Below are 20,688 nucleotides of genomic sequence, written 5' to 3' on the forward strand. Positions count from 1 at the left end.
GGCTGTCATCGCGAGGATCTGGTTGCTCCGCAGGAACTTGTCGAGTCCTGGATCTCGTCAGAATTTTTGGAATTTTACTTGTTGACCTGGTGAGTCCGATTCTGCGAGGTCTGGCATTTTCGTTGAGGATTGTATTCGCCTGATCTTTAACACTAAACCTACCACCACCAATCAAAATCACCGGTGGTTTTAAACCCGGAAACTTAGTTGCGCACCTAGTATTTGATAAGAAATTATTGTATAGATGTCTTTAGTAGAGCACGTATTACAATAGGAGCCGCACAAAGTCAAAATCAAATTAATCTTGTCATTTTTTAAATAAAATTATAATAAATTTGAGGCTCGGTAGGTTTAGTGTTAACGAAACCAGGATGTTTAACAGGTCCTGGAAGATTGTAATATTGATTTTGGAAAAGGATACTCGAGTAAGAGGATCATTATGGTTCGGCCAGTTTTTCCGCAGTTGATTCGAAGATTGTCAAGTGAGGTAACACGGTCGAAGTGCTTCGAGGCGGCAGCATTCCGCGCAAGCGTGTCCCCGCGGCTGATGCGTCTAGTTCGAAGTTGACTAATGACGTTGGGAACATCAGGGAATCCGGGCCGGTCGGATCTCGATCGTAAAGTCATGAAGACCCTGCTGATGATTGCCTGCATGATCGCAGCCGTCGCGACTTTAGAGGTACCGTTTTCTGCTTCACGTCGGCAGATATATTTTTGTGTTTCTGCGTGCCGTTATGCCGTTAAGGAAATCGGTGGTGAACATCCTCGCGGTTGTTATTAAAAGAAACCAGGATAAAGTGAAGAAGAACGGTGGACAATCCTGAAAAAGATGATGATTAATTTCCCTGGAAGTGTTATGTTTGGTACTACAAAAATTAGAATAGAGCACAGTTTGTCGACGAGGCGCTGGAGTTTGTTGAGGATTGTTTATCATTATTGTTGTGTGACGAAACTTACGTGCAAACGATGCAATGCGACTAGAAATCTAGATTACGAGGAAGACAGAATTGAAGCCCGGTATAGATCAGATACGTTTTACTTGTATAGAGCTAGCGATGTAAGGTTTCCTTCGTCTCTAGCTGCAGTTTAAGCTCAACGTGCACTCTGACGACAGCATGTCATAGATTGCATCAGATGTAGAAAGCTTCGAAAGCTGAAAGAATTGAATAGTTCGTTGTTGTATGATTCAATGTTGGGAAGGTCTAATTCAACATTACATTCGTTCCAGGACGATCAACTAACAGTCACCGAGCAAGTGTACCTGGACATCATGATAGACGATCATCCAGCCGGAAGAATCGTGATTGGTTTGTTCGGAGACATCGTCCCGAAAACCGTGGAGAACTTCGTCACCTTGGCGACCACTGGAATAGCCGGAAAAACGTACAAAGGCAGCCGGTTTCATCGAGTGATCAAGAAGTTTATGATCCAAGGTAATTAACCCGAAGGATCAACCAGAACTCGCTCTAATAGCTTCTTTACACAGGTGGGGATATCGAGAACAGCGATGGGACCGGATCCATCAGCATATACGGAAAATACTTCGACGACGAGAACTTCCTGGTGGATCACAACGGCCCCATGTTCGTCAGCATGGCGAACGCTGGCAAGGATGCCAATGGATGCCAATTTTTCATCACTACCATTCCCACGCCTTGGTTGAACGGCAAGCACACTGTTTTCGGCAAGGTAGGAAATCATTGAAATATTAGATCATTGAAAAATCGTTTAATTTCTCTGTGCAATTTCTTTCGTAGGTTGTCAGCGGCCAGGACGTAGTCTTCAAAATCGAGCAGGTGAAGACTGATGCCGACGATTATCCCGTCAAACCTATTGTCATATTCGAATGTGGCACTATACCAACTCCATCGCGGTTTACAGTGGCTGACGATAACAGCTACAAGTAAATTAACATTCGACACTTGTCTCTGTAGAGTACTGTAGCTCTAGAAAGCCACTGATGCTTCAAAAGTGGCATTTGAATCCTTCCTCTGATATACGTAAAAGCCTAGCTATCGTATCTATAGGTATGTAAACATTTAATTGTATAATTCCAATTTTCTATTCAGTGGTGTCAGTGCTAGTTGTTGTTCATGCTGCTAGAAGTGAGTATTTTGCAGTAAGTAGAGGTTTCACTTACAATTAGATCCTGTAGATTGCAATTTTGTATAATCTCGTATTAGTTCCCGAGTCTCGTTAAACAGTATATTATAATGACTTTTTACAATTTTACAGCGTATGGTCATGGGTTAAAGCGACGTTTATCCCCCTGAGCTTCAGTTTCTCAATCCTTGGCTTCTTCCACTACATGATGAAGCAGTTAGACGTATAATCGCAGCAATCATTCAATCCGAATCATGAAATATCGCCGGGGGTATCGCCTCGACGTGTTTAAACGGTTGCAGCCACAGGCGTTTGCTTCCTCGATATAACAGAGGCGGCATCGATTGATGTCGACGGACCGTGAGCGACATCTACCATCGATTCGTACAATTAATTGTCGGATGATTAATGTAAGAATCTCGTTCTATCATTTTTTTCATCAATCTATCGATCGAAGAAATTAATATTCCTTTAGTAAGCCTGATTGATCAAGTCCTACGAATTGTTCAATTATATTCAATTATTCTTGAAGTATTACAATTAAATTAGTGTAATTTTACTGTGTTAGTATTACAGGTAAATTAAATACATTTTCGAACAGATTTCAATCCTAATTAGGAAATTTCTTTTTTATTAATAAATAGATCTTTCGCCGAGCCCATAATTTTTTTAATAATCGTCTCGAGATAGTATAAAGCTAAGGTAGCTTGCCATTAAGAGAAAGTACTCGGATTCGATCAATTATTTTATTCAGCGACCTAAAAATTATTAGAAGAGTGAAAACAGATTGTTCTATCTTCAGCATCTACATGTATGTATAGAAATCAAACTAACTACAAGTTTATCACGCAATGCAGCTAACACAGTCCACCTCAACTCGACAATATCCCGAAATACCTCGAGCTACAACAAGCCACCAATAATGTGGCTTGAACGCTGCTCAAACCAAATCACACTATGTAGTTCTAACATATAAATCTAGTAATACCCTACAAGAAAACGTTGCTCAATGTTCTTGGCAATCGATCACCCCCTCATATCCAAGCACCCTCGTCGATCATCCTTTTCTCTTCCCTTAAAACAAACCTCTATACACAGAAATTAAAATATTCATACAAACAGCCCCAAAAAACATTTCCTCCGTCCAAATATTCAAAAACTAAACCCAAAACAGCTATGTCACTCTCCCTACTCCAAAATAAGGAAATAACCCTCTGCACCCTAAAAGTTAAAAATGAACCCAGACCACCAGTACACTGTACCACCGTCAGTGTCCATCAACGATCCTCGAAATAGCGAAGTGGTGGTACAGAGGTCTATAAAAGCGAGCTAAGGTCTCCACGAGGTAGCGATTAGGGCTGACACTTCTCCGAAGATTCGAAGGATTGGATGGAACGAAGGGAACTTCGAAGTGTACGAAGTTTCGAAATATTGAAGGTTCTAAGCCTTCGAAGTATTCGAAGTGCACGAAGCCTCGAATTCTTCGAATCGTATGCAGTTGTAACTTAATCAATCTTTTAGCTGTGGTGGCGTATCTTTTCGAAATGTAGGAGAAGCTCAATGCTTCGAAACTCCGTCTCTTTTAAAATCCCCTAATAATATAATTTACTACAGAGGTTCGAATTTCGAAGCTTCGAACATTCGATTCTCATCACCTTCGAAGTTTCAAAAATCGGAGCTTCGAAACTTCAATTCTCATCACCATCGAAGTTTCTGAAATCTTTGCTCCGAAATTCGAAGCTCCGAAGCTTCAAAATTTTCGACCTTCGAAGGAAAGTAACAGCCCTAGTAGCGATCCATCATCGAGAGGGGGATTCACTATGTACGTTCCTGGCAATGACGCAAAAGAAGAACGCAGGCGCGGATCTCTGACGCCAGAGACAGGCGTAGAAGGCGAGTTTCGCTATAGCAGTCAGTGTCGGGCCGGCGTTGCTCGCCGATCGTTGACTTGAAGTGCGACGCGTGATTCGAGCGTCTCGATCGCTCGATCCGGTGATCTAGATCGCCTCGTGGGCGTCCTGTCAGTCGCCTAACCAATTGTCGCGACTGGTTAAATTGTGTGTAATCCTCGGGACGATTCGAGACAGATACGTCGAGGATTTGGCGCGCGTTGAAGCCGGGTGGCGCATGTTGCTCTCCTCGAGGTTCGATCCGCCGATAGACAGCTGGCAGAGGCTCAGTTCACAGGGATGCTTTGAAACGCTGCCACTGCCGCTCCGTTCAAGGTGAGCTCCTTTTTACTGGCGCGTATGCGACCGGTTCCAGCAGACGATCCCAGTCAGTTGACCGCGTCCCTTCTCGGTGCACCCATGAATGCACACGAGTGCATCGTGCTACGCAGTGTACGCAGTCGGCTTTGCGACAACGTGTGAGTCACTGCAGGGGACACCTGATAGTTCCACATGCAGCGAAAGGCTTCGTTTCCCTCGGGCTCTAAGGTTTAAAGGTTCGAAGATCTGGCTTTTTGTGAAGGAAGTTCAAACATTTTCGACTTGTTGATAGTCAGTTGTTAGGTTTGTACAAGTTGCTGGAGAGGTGGAAGCGAGAAAGGAGAACGTGTTGATTCATCGGTTTGGTATGCTATGTTATAGATGATGCTGGGGAACATTTTGTTTAACGGATTAATAGGCATCCACGAAATGGTTGTAGAATAATAATGTCGCAGTCAAATTAGGTCTGCAGGACTTCGTGATCGCTCAGTGTTATAGGGGAGATTAGAATCAGTCGTGTACAGTTTTGTTCGGAGGATTAGTGGAATTGAAACAGCCCCTTCACGTCCAATCGACTAAAACGCTAGCATTCAGTGCGGTCGACTTTTATACATATTTCCACTAGTCTGTTTAAAGAAGAAGGCGAGTTTCACTAGAATTGTCTTCCAACAATAAGACAGCATTAGCATTCTTTCACTGGATCAAAAATAAAGCTGTATCAAGTTTCACGAAACTTTCTATTCCACCGCCCTTTGAAAACTTTCCTGCGAACACGCTACAAAGAGCTACACTGTCCGCTGCCAACAATGGCCAGGACTTATCAGAAACCGGAAGTAAGCTTCTCTCTTCGTTGGAGAACAACCCCCAGCATAGGATCTCGAATTTCCCGGTTCGATTCTCAACAATTTTCGAAAACCCCGTTCTTTCAAAGATTGCTAATTTAGCATGATTGCTCGAGCGAAATTAGGGCTCGACGAGGAAAGTGGAAGGTCCTTCCCGTTCGTGCGGCCTAGTATTCGCAAAATGTTCGAGTCTCCGTGACCCGTAACGCCAGAAACGGAGCCGAGTTCCAACGGCGTGGAACGCGAGCCGCCCGTAAAGACGGCTCTGACATTTTCGCCAGTTTACGATTTCGCCGGGGAGAAAGAGAGCCGGAAGAAAGAGAAAGAGAGATCGTGTTGGAAAGCTGGCGCACACGGAACTACCGGCGCATCGATCTGTTTACTCCTGGCCAAGATACGCCGGGACAAGGATCGATTTGGAATTGACAGGGAAACCGTTCGCCGCCAATCATTGAACGCACGTGTCGAGCTTCTTTGATCCACTCCGAGGGCAAATTCCCATACCACGCGAGGTATTCGCGCTGATCTTGCAAACCTCAATTATCGGAATACCATTCATAGATTAGTCAGTGCAGCGACTTGTCATTCGTATACTACCGCGGTAGTAATCCACAAGGACACTGATAGAGAGGCAAACGCTTTCTTAGTATCAGCAGCGGTGCGAAAACTTAAATGAAGAAGCCTCCAAGGATTATTACAGTGATAAGTAGACTGCGGATCTTACAAAAATTTTCAAAAAATGCTGGAGTACTAAATTCAATAGAATTTCAATAGAATTTAGTACGATTTTTATTTATTTCTGATCTACACACGTGTTATTACCAATAAATAATTATTTAAATAAAAATAAATTTTTAAAAAATACCACGTTCTCTTAAAACGGACTAAAAAGTATAAAATAATTTTTCCTAGCCCCACATACAGATTCCTAACCCCGTACAGATATGTAGTCCTGAAAATTTGTGATTGTTAATCTTGAATTGCTATGAAAATACTTGGAAGACTTAAAACGAAAAACGTGGGGCGCAAGATAATGCATAGTAAGGAGTGTAGAGAGTAGCTGCCGTTGAGAAAACTCACATAACAGTTCATATCATTTGCAGTGCAATAAAATTGTTAGTGATTTAGGTGAACTATTCATGCATCAATTATCTATTGCATGCGCCCCACGTTTTTCGTTATAGGACCGCGTCCTATCGAAAACAAACGCCATGGTAAAATGTCAAAGATAAAGGTTCGACGGAGAATTTCGGTGCCACTGTTCTTTCGCTTGGTAAACAAACATTATAGTATAATACTACGTAGTGACTTTGTAAACACCGCACGGAGCTCGAACGCATACTGATTGTGAGATCCTTCAGTGCGAAGCGGGTCAGTGGAGTGGGGATGAGTCAGAGTGGGAACCGAGTGGGTACTACCAAGCGTCGCGCGAGGAGGTGTAACGGTTAAATTTTTAATATTTATATCTCATAAACGCATAGGCTTTTAAAAAGTGTTTTTTTAAATATTGCATTGTCATCTAATTCTGAGCTAAGTTTAAAATTTCAAGTCTCTAGCTCATGGGGAAGTTAGTTTAAAATCAATTGCAAAATTTGTACCGAACAAACAGACAAGAAAACGAGCTAATAAAAACGTAGTAAAATAGAATTTTATTTGGCACCATTCTCTGAAAATTTGTCTACGAAAATTGAGAATTGCATAAGCATCCGCAGTCCAGTGATAAGCTGTGGACGTTTCTTCCATTGGAGGTTGTTCATTTCAATTTTAAATGCCCGGTTGAATCATGGATTATTTCTGTTCAAGTTTATACATTTCATTCAAAGAATTTAAACAGTTTCCTCGTTCAATGTGCTCCAAGCTTTTCCACCAAGTCAATACGATTTTTAATTTTGTTTTTCGCGGAACGAACTCGAATTAGCACAACGTTCCCGTGTCATCGGAGACATTTAACAACCCCGTTAATCGCACGTGATCATCCATCGGACCACGAAGAAATCCAACGTGTGGTCAGCCTAAAAGCGTAACTAGCTCTCTGCGCACTACCTTAATCAACCGGCGTTTTCTCGCGTGCGGCACGCACCCACGCAACGCCGCACGCAATGCGTACACGTTTCTTTATAAACGGGTGTCCGAGAAATTTAATGGGACCCGCTGCTAGGGAATCAAAGCAACGGCTCTTTTTCCCCGGGACAGATGTAATTATTCGTGGAAATGACTCTCCTCATGTCGTGACACAATATCTCTTTTTTACACCCATGCTGTTTGGCGAAAAAATGCTCGTGCCACCATCTGTACTTTGCGCTAATTAACTGGTGCTTAGAGAGATAACAACGATCCGCTGCTTTTGGACGTAATCATTATACTTTGTACCTCATTGCTTTTATGTGTTTTTTTAATTAATTCGCTGATAGCGGCAGCAGCAATTTTCATTCTCGTACAATGCGGTCTAATGTATTTGAGAAACTCAAAGGACTCGCTGAAAATCAAGTAAATATTAATTCAACGACGCGAGGAAGCAAATCAATATCGTTTGAAATGCACTGTGCGAGACCCGAGAAGCCGTAGTCGTGAAAACATGCCATTGACAGTCGAGCACATTTGCATTAGTTAAGCCGGCCAGCACTTCAGGTTGCATTCTAATCAACGCGCGTCGTCCGGCTTTTACCAACTGGCTGTGTGCGAACGAAATGACATAAGTATTCATCATGGATCGGTGGCATTCTGTCGGTAGCGATTCAATTTTATCTGTGATTCTGTTATCTGTAATTAATTCCTTTATGTTGGAACAGGCTGTAAATATTTTTATGCTCGCTGATAAAAACGATGGAAAACCAGCCAGCTTAATAACAATGGATAAATCACAACCATGTTAATATCATTGATACCAATGAATTTCCTTGAATTCACATAAGCATCTATTGTGCACTTGTTGCTCGATTCAACACATTAACAGACTCTGCTATCGTATTTGGTTTAAACCTTCGCTGAACAACTAATACCGTGTCCACATTGCAAAGATGAATCATTATCTTATCGATCGCCAGTCAGCAAACAGATAACTCAGCACACGTCTTCGGCAAGGGTTTGAAATTTGCTGGTAGCCCACGTGATCGCATGATCGAACAATCTGTTAGTACTATGTTCGAAGTAGCATGTTAATTAATAGTCAGAAGTAGCTCACGGAAAAACCACTGCTTGCAACGTTTGATTAGTACTCGTTAGGTTACCACGAATTGATGCCGATGACTAGGCTGCGGATCTTTATGCATTTATAAAGTAAAGTAAAAGATTTAAAAAATGCGAGGATGTTATATTGTTGCTTTTAACCCTTGTGTGGTCAACGAAAATGTATAGATTATTTAAAACCTTTCTGTATTTAACATGTTTGCAGAAATTCTCAATATAAGACTATAAATTCATATGTAATATTAGCGAGTAAAGAATGGACATTCACAGAAATTTTGTAATAGCTTGTAGAGGAACATTGACAAATTGGTGAAAGAAATACAGTAAATGGGTACCCGGTTCACTGCATAAGGGTTAATATAACAAAATCGTTAAGGGATGAACTCAATTTTTATGTTATTCCTTTCATAAGCAATGGAAAACATATTTAGCTTGCATAAAGATCCACAGTCTACCGATGACAGAGGCGTTGCGGAATCCCGATAATTTTAGATTCAGTCGTACTGGAGGCACAATCGGCACAGTGTAGCGAACATGATGCATAGTGTTGCACGGTGTTACGAGCGATACGCTGCTGGATCGTTAGTGAATGGACGTTCGACGCCACCTCCGGTGTGATTGATTTTGTAATGATGGTCGACCATTGTGTGCTCTATGCTACTCCCACGCATTTGTCAGTGAGCGTTCGTTTCTCTTCAGCTCCTTGCTGTTGCTTTAAAAAATGATTAGTGTGCCTGTCTGATGAATGTCAACTCTTTCCTGTTAGCAGGAAATTGTAACATATACAATTATTTCTTGAAAAATTATTCTTAAGAAAAGAACTGCACAATCAATCGGCTAGAGTCAACGCCTGATAACAAAAGGCTTCGGTGACTCATTGCACGTAACCCAGGATTTTATCAGTATAGTTTCAGCATCGATCGCACTGTCAAATGCGTCGTCTGTCCAAAAGGAGAGTGCTCCGCCTTCGCCATGGTCAGCAGAATGAGACAATGTACCCATGGGAACGAAGCTTCGCATTAATTACATAATTCCAGTGTCGTGTTTCTCTCGCAAGCAACCATGCGAGAAGCAAGGATAAAAATTATGACGTGTCTAACTGTTGACCGGAAGTTTTTATTCATCGTAACAAAAATAGCCGATGTACTTCAGTTGTAATGAATTGTGAAAGCAGATCAGATACAAGAAAACTGCACGATAAAGAATGATATAACGTAGCAGCCAATTTTAAATTAGATATACGTTTTGTGTTCCGTTGCCTGTAGGGGTTGACATGGTTCTATCGTTTTATTGTGCCATTAAGTTCTTCAGTTGTATCTTTGATCTGGGCCGAGCAACAGAAGAATGGGAAGGACAAACGATAAAATCTCGCGAGAGCGTGATCGACGATTGAATAATGTCGGAACGAACTCTTCCTGCCTCAGACAACGCCAATTACGATGATATAATTAGTGAAAGAAAACAACTCTGATAAAAAAATATTTCCGTGTGTTGTTCAGTCATTTTGTTCAGTCAAATCCGCAGTCTGCACATTAGGAAATGTGAAAGAAAATTGTCAAGTTCAAGGTTTGAACTGAACCCTCCTGTCGGCGTTACGCGGAAACAGTCAGCCTTGAAAAGGCGCATCAGGCAAGTTTATGCTAACCTTCGCGACGACGCGACGCCCCGCGCCGGCAAGGCTATGAATACATTTCGGTCAACGTTTTCTAAATATCTTGTACAAATCGTTCAATGTGTTTATCGAAAAGGAAGTAGAAGTAGAAGAACAATTCTTCACACCAAAATATTTAACATTAAAGTTATTAGACCTCCTTTTTTCGTAGAATTTTTATGAGCTTCACCCTTCGGCATTATTTATAGAATCGATCTGAATCTTCCTCCCCCTAGCCACATTATTACATTTCACCCAAAACCCCATCGTATTCGATGGGGACCCACGTTTCTCGAAACAGGATAGGCACACCTTCCGAGGATCCCAGATCCTCCCCCATGTAATTGGCCAATAATTAAGCTGGGCGCGCCGCTCTTTATAGAGGCCCACCGAAAGCTCTTGTCCCCCAGAAAATCGCTTCGTCAGGCCACGTCGAATTCACTTTTCTCTCTCGTCGGAGCGTGCAGTGCCTCGACGATTCGAAATCTCGCGGGTAAGCAACTCGAGTGCCGAGGGTGAGTTTATTTCCGATGCATTCGTTTCAACGGAAAATAATTTTCCTTGAAATGTTCCACGTGGGAGAAGCAATTTCTGTCTGCTATTTCGTAGCTCTCGCTGTTAACGGGGCTGTTCCTGGAACTTTTTTGAGTTACCACGTTACCAGAGAAGTTTATGCGCGCCAGAATGGCGGATCCGTGTAATGTTCGGCGGTAGAACGGTACAGCTCGTAAATTTGTGGGCAAGGGGTGAGGGTATATAATAAAAGGCGAAGGGCGAGCCTTAGGGTGCCGACGCCGCTTGTCTCTTCGCAAAACGAGGTTAAAGGTATCCAACTGCGGCAGGGTCGTATCGATTCGTTTCGAGCTGACACGGCCACTGCAAAATCTCGAGATGTTGACAGCCTGGATCCTGGATCGTTTCACCAGCGCCTATGTTTCTCTCTGTTTCAGGGTGAAAGGCCATCCGAGCTCATCCAGCCATGACGAAGTATTGGCTGAACGTGGCCCTCCTCAGGGTCGTTCTACCGGTTGTTCTGACGGGATGTAAGTGTTCGATGCAATGAAAATAATGTCACCTGTATCAATTTCTTGGCCGCGAGCACCTCTCCAATCTAGTTTGCCGTATCGAAACGAGATATTTCCGGGTTCGGTTTTCACTGGAGACACTGCGGTATTGTATTAGGTTCAGCGAATTACTATATCTGCACCGAGTGTGCTCTGACAGGTGGCACACGATGTCTAAAAATAAAGTTATCCGATTCCTTAGCTGGTAGCCCGCCTGTTTTTTCTGAGATACTGAAGAGAGAATTTTGTTCATTGACAGTATTGATTCTCCATTGACGTTCATTGCGCTATACAACAATGAAAACCAGCAATATCGTGTCATGCTGCCAGTTTATAAATAGAAATGGCTGTCACTCGGACTTTTGATTTACAGCGCGAAAGTTCTGTGCGAAATACTGTTATCAATAAACAGATGCCAGGAAACATCGCGTGTCGCTGTCAAGCGATAAAACCAGTATCGATAAGTAGCTATAATATTATGTCAGCGTTGCGAAACGGAACGAAAATGATGTTGATATTTATACGAACGCGAACAGTCTTGAATTATAATGATAAAATAATGGCAGATGACGTCTCTCCATGACATCAGTATGTTAAAATAGTGTTTGGGAACCGACTAATAACCTCGGAGCTCGCGTCGGTGTTTATGCCGAGTAAATCGTGAGAAACTGGAAAGACCGTGCGGATTCCAAGGTGGAAACCAGAAATAGAAGAATAATCAATTTGAGAGATATAATACCACGACTGTAAAGTGTCGTTCATCATCTGGGAAGACTAAATTTTTCTCAAATATATCTGAACCCTGTAAAATTGAGAAACGGAGTTAAGCAGCTGTCGGAAAATTTCAGATAATATTAACACATTACCGACCGGTGATTATTGCATAATTTTGCAAAATTTATGGTTCATAGCTAAACACTTTGTAATGGAACCTTCAACAATGACAGCAATTTTCATTTCAAACTAACGAGTCTTCTTAATTTTTTAATTTGCGATTATTAAGATTGTAAAGAAGCTTCCCTAAGGAATTATATATACCAAATCTATTTATCTGGGTATATATAATTGAAAAAATGGCCAAAAATTTGGAGAGACACTTGTCATGCTCATAAAATACTGTGAAATAGGTATTTCTAGAGCCTCGTAAACCTAGAGATTGTAATTTAAAAGAAAATTTCTTTTGGTACAGCACCAGAATTGGAAATCCTATTACATAATAGGCTTTCGGTAGGTAAAGTGTTAAGAGTCTAGACGTTGACCACTCGGTGGCCATGTGAAGTTTAATACCGTCATTAATGATAGGGCTTTATCGCCAGGCCGCATGTGCTAGATCATGCCACAATGCGTCACGTTCAGCTGTTGGTATCGTTCCTGTCTGTTTTCGAAGGACGTCGATCATCCTACTCAGCTGGACAAACCTACTTTCGAATTTCGATACCCAGCCCATTTCTGTACTGTATTGTCAAAGAAAAATTATAACTTCAAGATAATCATAAAACGAAGCGCATTAAACACGTTTGTAACGAAAACACCCGCAGACAATGAGCAATTAATTCTCGGCAATTAATCTATCAGCCATACCCGAGCAAACATAATTGGCGGTTCTCCGGTTGACCGAATGAAAAATGAGTATTCCGAACGCGGTCGGAAGTTCGACCAGCATGCGTACACACATAAATTTCGAGACAGTGCGTCGGGAAGCCAGTATGACAGCGCCGGGACACGTTCGGTCTCGGTTTACAGGCGTCGTCTATAATTAGGTGAGCACCGGCTCCTAAATTCCAGGTTTATTGTCAATTTCCCGCGAATATACTCTACTTTCTCAAAGAGTATCATATTCGAAGATTGTCTGCAGACAACTTTATCAACGTACGGTGTCGCGTTGAGGATGGAGGTCGCTGAAATTTTATTAACTGACCGAACACAATTCTCGTTCGTACGGAAATTTGTTCTGTCGGGGCAATTTCGAAAGTTTCCTTTGATCCGCTGACCCGAATCACCCAGCATAAAAAGGGGGAATTACGACGTTGGTGAACGTACTATCGTTATCGCTCGAGTTATCGTCTCGCGTCGGCGTCGTCGGCCCAACGGGAGTAATTAGATGTCCGCGGTTTCTGCCATTAACGAGGACGCGTTGAAAAGCCGCGGGAAAATAGATTTCTAAAGACCCATTAATATGCGATTAATCGAGTATTAATAGCTGGACGACCCGGTTACTTGATTGAGATTTAACATCGTGTTTACAAATTTTATCTAATGTCAACCTTATTTGCTTCGTGTTGACTCTTCTCAAGCGCTTTCGTATTGAAAAGTCACCTTCTCGAAAGGTTAAAAGGACATTTCACCCCTTCGAGCTCCTTGCCCCTCTGCTCAAATAAAAATCCACCCACTTCCAATTTTAATTACTGCGACCTCTTGTACTCTTGCTTGAAAGTTTCACGTATGTGCGAACATTTATTTGTTGAATTTTATCTTCCGAGTTCAATCTTCCTTGACCGGCGTCAGAAAATTGAGCGGGATCGTTTTCCCGGCTCTGGAACGCGCATCCGTGTTTCCTTGGCAGCTGATCAAGCTTTTCGTTTGTGTATAGCAAGCATTCTCCGAATAGAAAGTGGTTTTGTCGGCGGAAATGAAAGGGAAATAGGGCAAGCTGGATCATTCGAGAAATCAAGATTTTTCAGAAACGGAACAATGGCGATATCAAAATCAAAAGACGACAGAAACGCGAACATACATCCTTCCTTTGAACGGGTTCATTAAGGGATTAATTAGCTTAACGCCTCCCAGCGGAGCGAAAGCAATTACTGCTCCTGGGGCGAACTGGTTCCATTTAATTACGCGTGCATGTGTTTCCTGTGTATCTATGATTCACGGTTTATTAGCATGAGCGAGCTTAGAGGCACAGAACGATAAATCTAAAAGAGCGTTTGCAATGTTTGCGAATCGTCGAAACTCGTCGGGAGATTCGGAGGGAGCTGAAATGTCAAACTTTATGGTCTTCGGGCTCGCTGACCTTTTAACGAGTGGGAAATTCTTTCTGATTACGTTGGAATTGAATGCATTTGCACGGTACAGTGAATATCGTTTGATAAAGGTCGCAACCTCGAATTGCTCGGAAAGATTGCGCTCGAGTCATAGTTATTGTTAAACGATGACAACACTATTGGCCTCGTAATAAGTATTAAGTATTATGTTCGCGATAAAGATCCGCAGCCTAGTAATAACATTTAGAAGTTGTTGAATGTTTTGTGTTGTTTGATCGAAACAGGTACAATATGGCGGCCTGTGGGACTGTCCCTAGTCTACTTGGGCCTAATGCTCTACTCGCCACATGTCCCAATACCGAACGCGAAGACTATGGCAGGCCATACCGGTGTTTTTCTGAAGACCTGCATAGGCCTATCGTTTCTCACCGCAATCAGCCAAATCACGTTTCACATAGTGTTGCTAGCGCTGCCTGCTTACGGACACTTCCTCCACAATTGTAAGTAATCAATCTCTTTTCTTATAGAGCGACCTTCATCATTTATCCATTAAAATGCTATTTGTGAGAGACAATTTAGAAAAGCAAGCTAATCCAGCGGGACCATAAACAATTTTTTCGGGTTTTTCATTTTTTACGAGAACAGCTTGCAACAAAAATCAGGACCCAAGATATGTCACATTTCTTTCAGAATTTTAGAACGCATCAAAGACCGGCAAATGCATCTAATTTACCCCGAGGGGTTTTTCTTGGTCAGCTTTCGAATAGTTCGATAGCCATTGAAAAACATCTAAGAACAATCTCCACCATCTTAATCGGCTAGGCCGTTTATTTGGTTAAGATCGTTTTGGCAGCTTTACAAATCCTTAAAACTGATTTGTAGTAGATGCAGAAGAAAGACACGAGACATCTGCTTTCTAAATATCCGCTTCTTTTGAGTAGACAAAATTTTCCTTATGATCCTGCTGGCAGTTTATCAGTAGAACTATTGTACTTTCCACTACTTTGTACGAATAACTTCGATTTTTCTCAACCAACACTATCAACCACGTGCTTAACGTTTCCAGGCGAATTTTTGGAGGAAGTGTGCAGGCATTTAGGTTTCGTAAGGCTAGATAGCGCGTCTGCTTGGGAAGTATTCTTCTGGTTGACCCCAGAAATAATTGTACTACCCACCACCATCGCAATATACTGCATCTGTCGTACTTTAACGAAAAAACCCATCACCGATGTGGAAGACGATGTCTCTGTTAGAGCAGCCAATGCGTCAAGAAAGGCTGAAGACAGTACAGCGAAGGTAAACTAGGTTCAACCTTCAATCTGAATTAATCTTCGACCTCTCAAACAAATTTTTCTTTGCTCAGATTATCAATTTTCTCGGAAGCATCGGAACCTACGTTGTCCTGGCATCGCTGTGCATCATGTCGTCCTTGAACCCATCTATAGAAGCCGGCTTCTACTTCCTGGTGTTTCTAGCAGCAGCCACATGGTGGGCCTGCAACAAGGAACTGAGGAAAGGTTTCGCCGTGCTCTGCAGGGTCGTGATGGTAGTCGTGACCCTGCACATCCTGGCGCTGCTCAGCTACCAAAACCAAATTCCCCAAGAGCAAATCCCTGTGAACAGCACTTGGCAACGTTATCTGGCCCTTACCTCGATTTATCAGACGAATTGCAGCGATCCGAGGAACGTCGAGTACACGCAGAACGCAGATTGGCTGATCTACGGCTACTGTTTGAGGCTGTTCTGGCTTTACTACGTTCTGGCGTTGCAATCGCAGTTCCTCAACAGAAAACCGGTGAGTCTTCCTCGGGATTGCTCCACACGTTAAACTAATCGATCTCAATGAATGAAATTGAAAACACCTGAGAAATCGTAAGCAAGGATTTTCATGAGCACGAGTTTTATCGATCGATCTGATCGAAGACGAACAGTTCACAGAGAGTTTTGAAACGATAATCAATCGAACTAATCGAAGGATTCATTAGACTCTTTGTTTCTTAATTGAATGATTGAAATGTTAACGATCGCGAGGCTTTCTGTGAACAACCTGCAATGCAATTGATCATGCCAGCCGTCTCAGAGCTTTCCTCGAACTGATAATGATTTCCCTGTCACTTGCCTGTCTGAATTAATCTGTTCCACGGTTGAGGAGAACTATTAACACCAATGTTGCCTCAGTAATCAGATCAGAGCTTCCTCAGTTTTATCTACTAACCGTTTCCGGATACAATGATTAACACGTGTACTTACCTCCGAGGAACGTCGCTTTTACTAACAAGGCATTACAGGCTAAGAAAATGAAACGTTTGAGCGGCAAGCTGGAGAATCTGGACACTCCATTGTCCAGGCATGTTTCCATCAGACGAAGGACACCGTCTCAGAGGTGGCAATCGGCGCGGCGAAAGGCTCGCGTAAGGATCTCGTCCTGCATGAGCCTAGTTTCTCGATTTTTTCGGAATTTTGCTTAGACTTTTCTGTCACGTTATGGAGAATCTCGATTTTGCTATGGTAGATGCTAGTTGACATTTTTCGACTGTTCATATTTCATAATCATTCGAGTGTCGAGCCACACTGCGGATCTTTGTGCATTTATTTTTTTAAATATTCAAAATGCAAGAAAATGCATGCATTCATTCTTGTAAACAGAAGACAATGTGTTTTTGACTCATTTTATGTACATATAAGAGATCTCTTCTTTTTGATTAGTGTAAAATGACCTGTGCGCGAGTAGAAATTTGTATAAAGATTCCCAATTTAGTGATGATGATACAACAAGCAGACTAGTTGCATACAATTGTAACATAATTTTCCATGAAATTTTGAAGTTGCATCATCATCGCGGTCGCATCCCGAATTTTCGTGACTGACTTTTCTGTCGAATAGTTCATTGTAAATAGTGTGATACATCTTCTGGGAATGTGAAATTGATGTACAGAAACAGACTAGGGTGTTAACGAATGTTTTCCACGCCCCTTCAGGTAACATCCGACTTTTGATTTGCTGTCGCCTTTCCAGATTTCTGGTTGTTGTTTAACGCTGAGCAAATTCCTTTTCCGTTTGGATGCCGCTATGTTTAGTTTGCCATTGTTTTAGACGCCGAACGGTAATTCGTCGTTTCCACCGGCCGACGAGCGCACACCCGTACGTATAACGATTAAGTTTGCATGTTTGATTATCACTGCGATCACCACCGCTAACACTGAACACACCGATCACTTATTAGATCGAAAGGAGACCGACTTTTGCATGCGTCGACGCTCGAGGAATTGTTATTACTAGACTGCGGATCTTTCTGATCATTTATGGCTTATAAAAATCTTCAAGAAAGGATAGAGTATAAAATTCTGTACAATTTTTATTTGTTTTGGATCTACAGAAGCTATTTCCACTAAAAATAGAATTTCATTTCATTCCACTTTCTTAAAATTTGTCTAGAAAAATTGGAAAATACATAAACATCCGCAATCCAGTTATTATTATCAATCATTTTTGTTCTTTACGCAGTTCTGTTCGGAAAGTTACTCTAGCTAACGGTGGAGGTAAACATCGGTATTATTTTCACGTAGCTTGCATGTGTCTGTCTAAAATTTTGATATACAATTTTTATGGGGGAATCATGAGAAAGTATTGTAGAAACAGTATACAGAATTCAATAAGATTCACTTGACACGCGTGAAGAACTATGTTATGTGTTTTATAAATAGTTGATGAGGTTTGGGTCCGCAAGGACGGGACTCCTGCAGGACTCCACGGGAAGTGTCATCGTCCAGGACACTCATCCGGAAGACAGCATCCACATGCACAGTTTCAGCGATGGTAAAAAATAAAATGCCCACCGTATCATTAAGTTCCCAAGACTTTAAAATTGATTAATCGATTAATTTCTATTCAGCTGCTCCGGATGAGCAATCTGGGATCATAGAAAATATCATCATGGCCGTCTACTCGATCTTCCAGTTGATAATCAACTCGTCCTATCTAGCTACAAACATCATAATGATGGTATGAAGAGACTCCTACGGAATCTCATGTTTTATTTGAATATTCTTTATGCCTGGAATAATTATCTTTCTTATCAGACTTGGAGCATAATGTACCACAGCTGGACAACCTTCGCTCTTCTACTATGGGCCTTGATTCTCTGGATGGTGCCCAACAAACGGGCGTCCATGATGAAATGCTCGCCCTTCATAGTGTTCTATGCAACCCTTCTGCTACTTGGCCAGTACATTTACGGCATGGATTTGACTGAAGAAGAACTACCGACGCAGATAAACGGGATGAAGATGTCGGAGATCGGGTTCAGCAAGCCTCAGGAGCTCAGTCGCTGGCATCTAGTTGTCAAGGTATGAATCCTCATGTTCCATAACGATTATTATTTCACGTTTCTCATGAAACTTTCAATCTTTCAGTGTCTCTTCATAACAATGTTCTGGATCACAATGAGACAATACACCGCTGAGAGAACTCGCCAAAGACGTTCCTCAGCATTGAGAGACATGGTAGCACCGCTACACGTCTCTGTATCGACTGCCACCACAGCCATGAACCACGAAGTGCCAGAAATCAAAAGCAAGTTCATGAAAGACGTTGGAATAGTCTTGAAGAAATTGTTGACCAAGTTCTGGATCGCCGTGGTAGCAATCATGCTCTTCATCAGCGGGATCACAGGGGAACGCATGACTGTCTTCAGGATCGTCTACATGTCCCTGTTCCTTGTGCTCGTCATAACCTTCCAGGTACGCACAGAAAATTCATTATTCTGGTTCCCACAAGAAGATTACAGATGCAACTTTTAGTATTTTTTCTACAATTCCGATCAATTGCAATTTTTAACAAAATTTCTTTTCACATCCTGTAGTAAACTAATTGCTCTAGCTTACCAGAAAAGTTCAAATCGTATAGTACAATCTTAAAATAGCTATCGGCTTTTTTAGAGCGTCCTTAAACTTTTGTCTACTACTGTAAGTTTCCCATCGCCGGTTCCGAGCAGGGAGAGAGATCGCGTAGGGACACTATCTTTTTATGACTGCGTCGACCGCGCCGAAAATACAAAGTATGGAAACGTTGCCCCTCAGTGTAATGGATAGGCAAGGGAGAGTGACCGCGAAGACCCTCGGGGATAGAAATGGCGACTTTACTGTACTCCTAGAATTGACAATAAATTCGTTTTCTAGATTTCTTGGACTGTCTGGAGGAAGATGATGTACACATTCTGGCTGACAGTTATCGGCTACTCGGTAATCATGCTGATCCTCGTGTACACCTACCAGTTCGACAACTTCCCGAACTATTGGAGCTACCTGAACATCGATAAGGAATTGCAAATGGACATCGGGCTTGAGACATATGCTACGAAAGATCTGTTCGTCAGACTACTGACTCCGACGTTCTTCGTCATCATCACTGTCCTTCAGATTCACTACTTCCATAAAGAGTTCATGGAAGTGACGAACATCGAGAATGTTGGGTACGTGAAGTTACAACTAGACTGCGGATCTTTTTATGCAAAATAAAAAATGTTTGCATTGATTGCAGGACACAGGAGCCAAATAAAAATTGTATTCTTATTTTAATTATCCTATTAAGCTGAAACTAACTAAATTGATGTACTTAAATATTTTTGCCTGTCCACTGCTTTAGATTGTACGTGCCTATTTTTGTCGTAAATGCATAAAATCCGCAGTCTAGTTATAACGAAGTTTAAAGGTGTGAGGTCTGAGTGCGATTAGATGATTTTCTCGATGAAAAATTGTAGAACGAGCCCCGTCGGAGAAAATACCCTAAATCACTCTGCGACCTTGAACATGCCACCAACATCGGCTGGAGAAATCTTTCTATCCGAAGAAGATGACCGTGACAATAAATATAGTATTAGTCAATTGAAACGTAAGTCCTAACGAATCTTGAAACTGATCAGACATCTAATTATGAAAATCTGGCATCCAGGGATGTCTAAGTTGGAGCGAATCGCACTTTTCCGCAAAATAATGGATCACCTAGTGAATTTCTACAACTACGTCTGGCTGTTCCTCGAGATCCACATGCAGAAGGTCATCTTCACCTCTGTGATTCTCCTGTGCGTCAACGACGTAGGTTGCGATTAATCGAATCTCTATATCAATGAAACCTATCACCGATTACATCTACGTTTAAATTCTCTAGGTGTGCGCCATCAATCTCGTGTTCGTCGTAATCATAGCGATCATGATAAACACCAACAGGCACACTCAAATCCTTACTGTGAACGTAATCGCGGCGTTAATCGCCGCTCTGATGGTGGTCAAGATGGTTTACCAGATCCAGTACATCAAACCACATAATTGGGACGTCACTTGCGTTGTGAGCACCTAGGATTTGATTTAAATTTAAGGGGGTAGACCCGTTTCCAGGTTTCAAGGATGTGGGATGCGCATTCTCATTTATTAACGTGTAACGGTTAAATTGAATAGTTTATATCTCTTAAACCCATAGGCTTTTAAAAATTTTTTTTTAAAATATTGCATTGTCATCCAGTTCTGAGCTACGTTTAAAATTTCAAGTCTCTAGCTCATCGGGAAGTTAGTTTAAAATCAATTGCAACAAAGTACCGACCAGACAGACAGACAAGAAAGCAAGCTAATAAAAACGTGATAAAATAGGACTTTT

The 20,688-nt window shown here is 41.9% G+C and overlaps 2 protein-coding genes across 11 annotated transcripts in view; both read left to right on the forward strand.

The window, feature by feature from the left end:
• The first annotated feature begins 514 nt into the window (after positions 1-514).
• On the forward strand, positions 515-3,868 carry LOC143211700 (peptidyl-prolyl cis-trans isomerase B). 2 transcript variants are annotated; one of them, XM_076429608.1, is made up of 6 exons: positions 515-679; positions 1,229-1,433; positions 1,487-1,689; positions 1,758-1,903; positions 2,070-2,119; positions 2,236-3,868. In XM_076429608.1, exons 1-5 carry the CDS (start codon positions 572-574, stop codon positions 2,101-2,103), a joined length of 696 nt encoding a protein of 231 aa, XP_076285723.1. In that variant the 5' UTR covers positions 515-571; the 3' UTR covers positions 2,104-2,119; positions 2,236-3,868. The 2 variants fall into 2 exon arrangements, with proteins under 2 accessions (XP_076285723.1, XP_076285722.1); XM_076429607.1 differs by lacking the exon at positions 2,070-2,119.
• Positions 3,869-4,025: 157 nt separating this feature from the next.
• Positions 4,026-20,688, forward strand: part of Piezo (piezo type mechanosensitive ion channel component) — a 30,482-nt gene continuing 13,819 nt past the window's right edge. For 3 of the 9 annotated variants that reach the window (XM_076429594.1, XM_076429598.1, XM_076429599.1), the window contains exons 1-14: positions 4,027-4,328; positions 10,943-11,035; positions 14,325-14,540; positions 15,107-15,336; positions 15,404-15,835; positions 16,329-16,451; positions 17,745-17,856; positions 17,933-18,042; positions 18,120-18,386; positions 18,453-18,779; positions 19,218-19,510; positions 19,799-19,929; positions 19,990-20,132; positions 20,206-20,382. In XM_076429594.1, the coding sequence (XP_076285709.1) occupies positions 10,972-11,035; positions 14,325-14,540; positions 15,107-15,336; positions 15,404-15,835; positions 16,329-16,451; positions 17,745-17,856; positions 17,933-18,042; positions 18,120-18,386; positions 18,453-18,779; positions 19,218-19,510; positions 19,799-19,929; positions 19,990-20,132; positions 20,206-20,382 (2,625 nt within the window). In that variant the 5' untranslated portion in view covers positions 4,027-4,328; positions 10,943-10,971. Of the gene's footprint in view, positions 4,329-4,373; positions 4,550-10,942; positions 11,036-14,324; positions 14,541-15,106; positions 15,337-15,403; positions 15,836-16,328; positions 16,452-17,133; positions 17,182-17,744; positions 17,857-17,932; positions 18,043-18,119; positions 18,387-18,452; positions 18,780-19,217; positions 19,511-19,798; positions 19,930-19,989; positions 20,133-20,205; positions 20,383-20,688 lie in introns of those variants that run through there. The other 6 variants (XM_076429590.1, XM_076429592.1, XM_076429593.1 and 3 more) reach the window with 5 other exon arrangements.

Source organism: Lasioglossum baleicum, chromosome 8 (genome assembly GCF_051020765.1).
Source record: "Lasioglossum baleicum chromosome 8, iyLasBale1, whole genome shotgun sequence".
In the NCBI taxonomy this organism is placed as follows: Eukaryota; Metazoa; Arthropoda; class Insecta; order Hymenoptera; family Halictidae; genus Lasioglossum; species Lasioglossum baleicum.

Excerpts from the sequence above, each read along its gene's own strand:
- LOC143211700 (XM_076429607.1), top strand. The coding sequence starts at position 572 with ATGACGTTGGGAACATCAGGGAATCCGGGCCGGTCGGATCTCGATCGT. Across the intron at positions 1,434-1,486 it reads CAAGAAGTTTATGATCCAAG|GTGGGGATATCGAGAACAGC; the intron begins GTAATTAACCCG and ends TTCTTTACACAG. Across the intron at positions 1,904-2,235 it reads GCTGACGATAACAGCTACAA|CGTATGGTCATGGGTTAAAG; the intron begins GTAAATTAACAT and ends ACAATTTTACAG.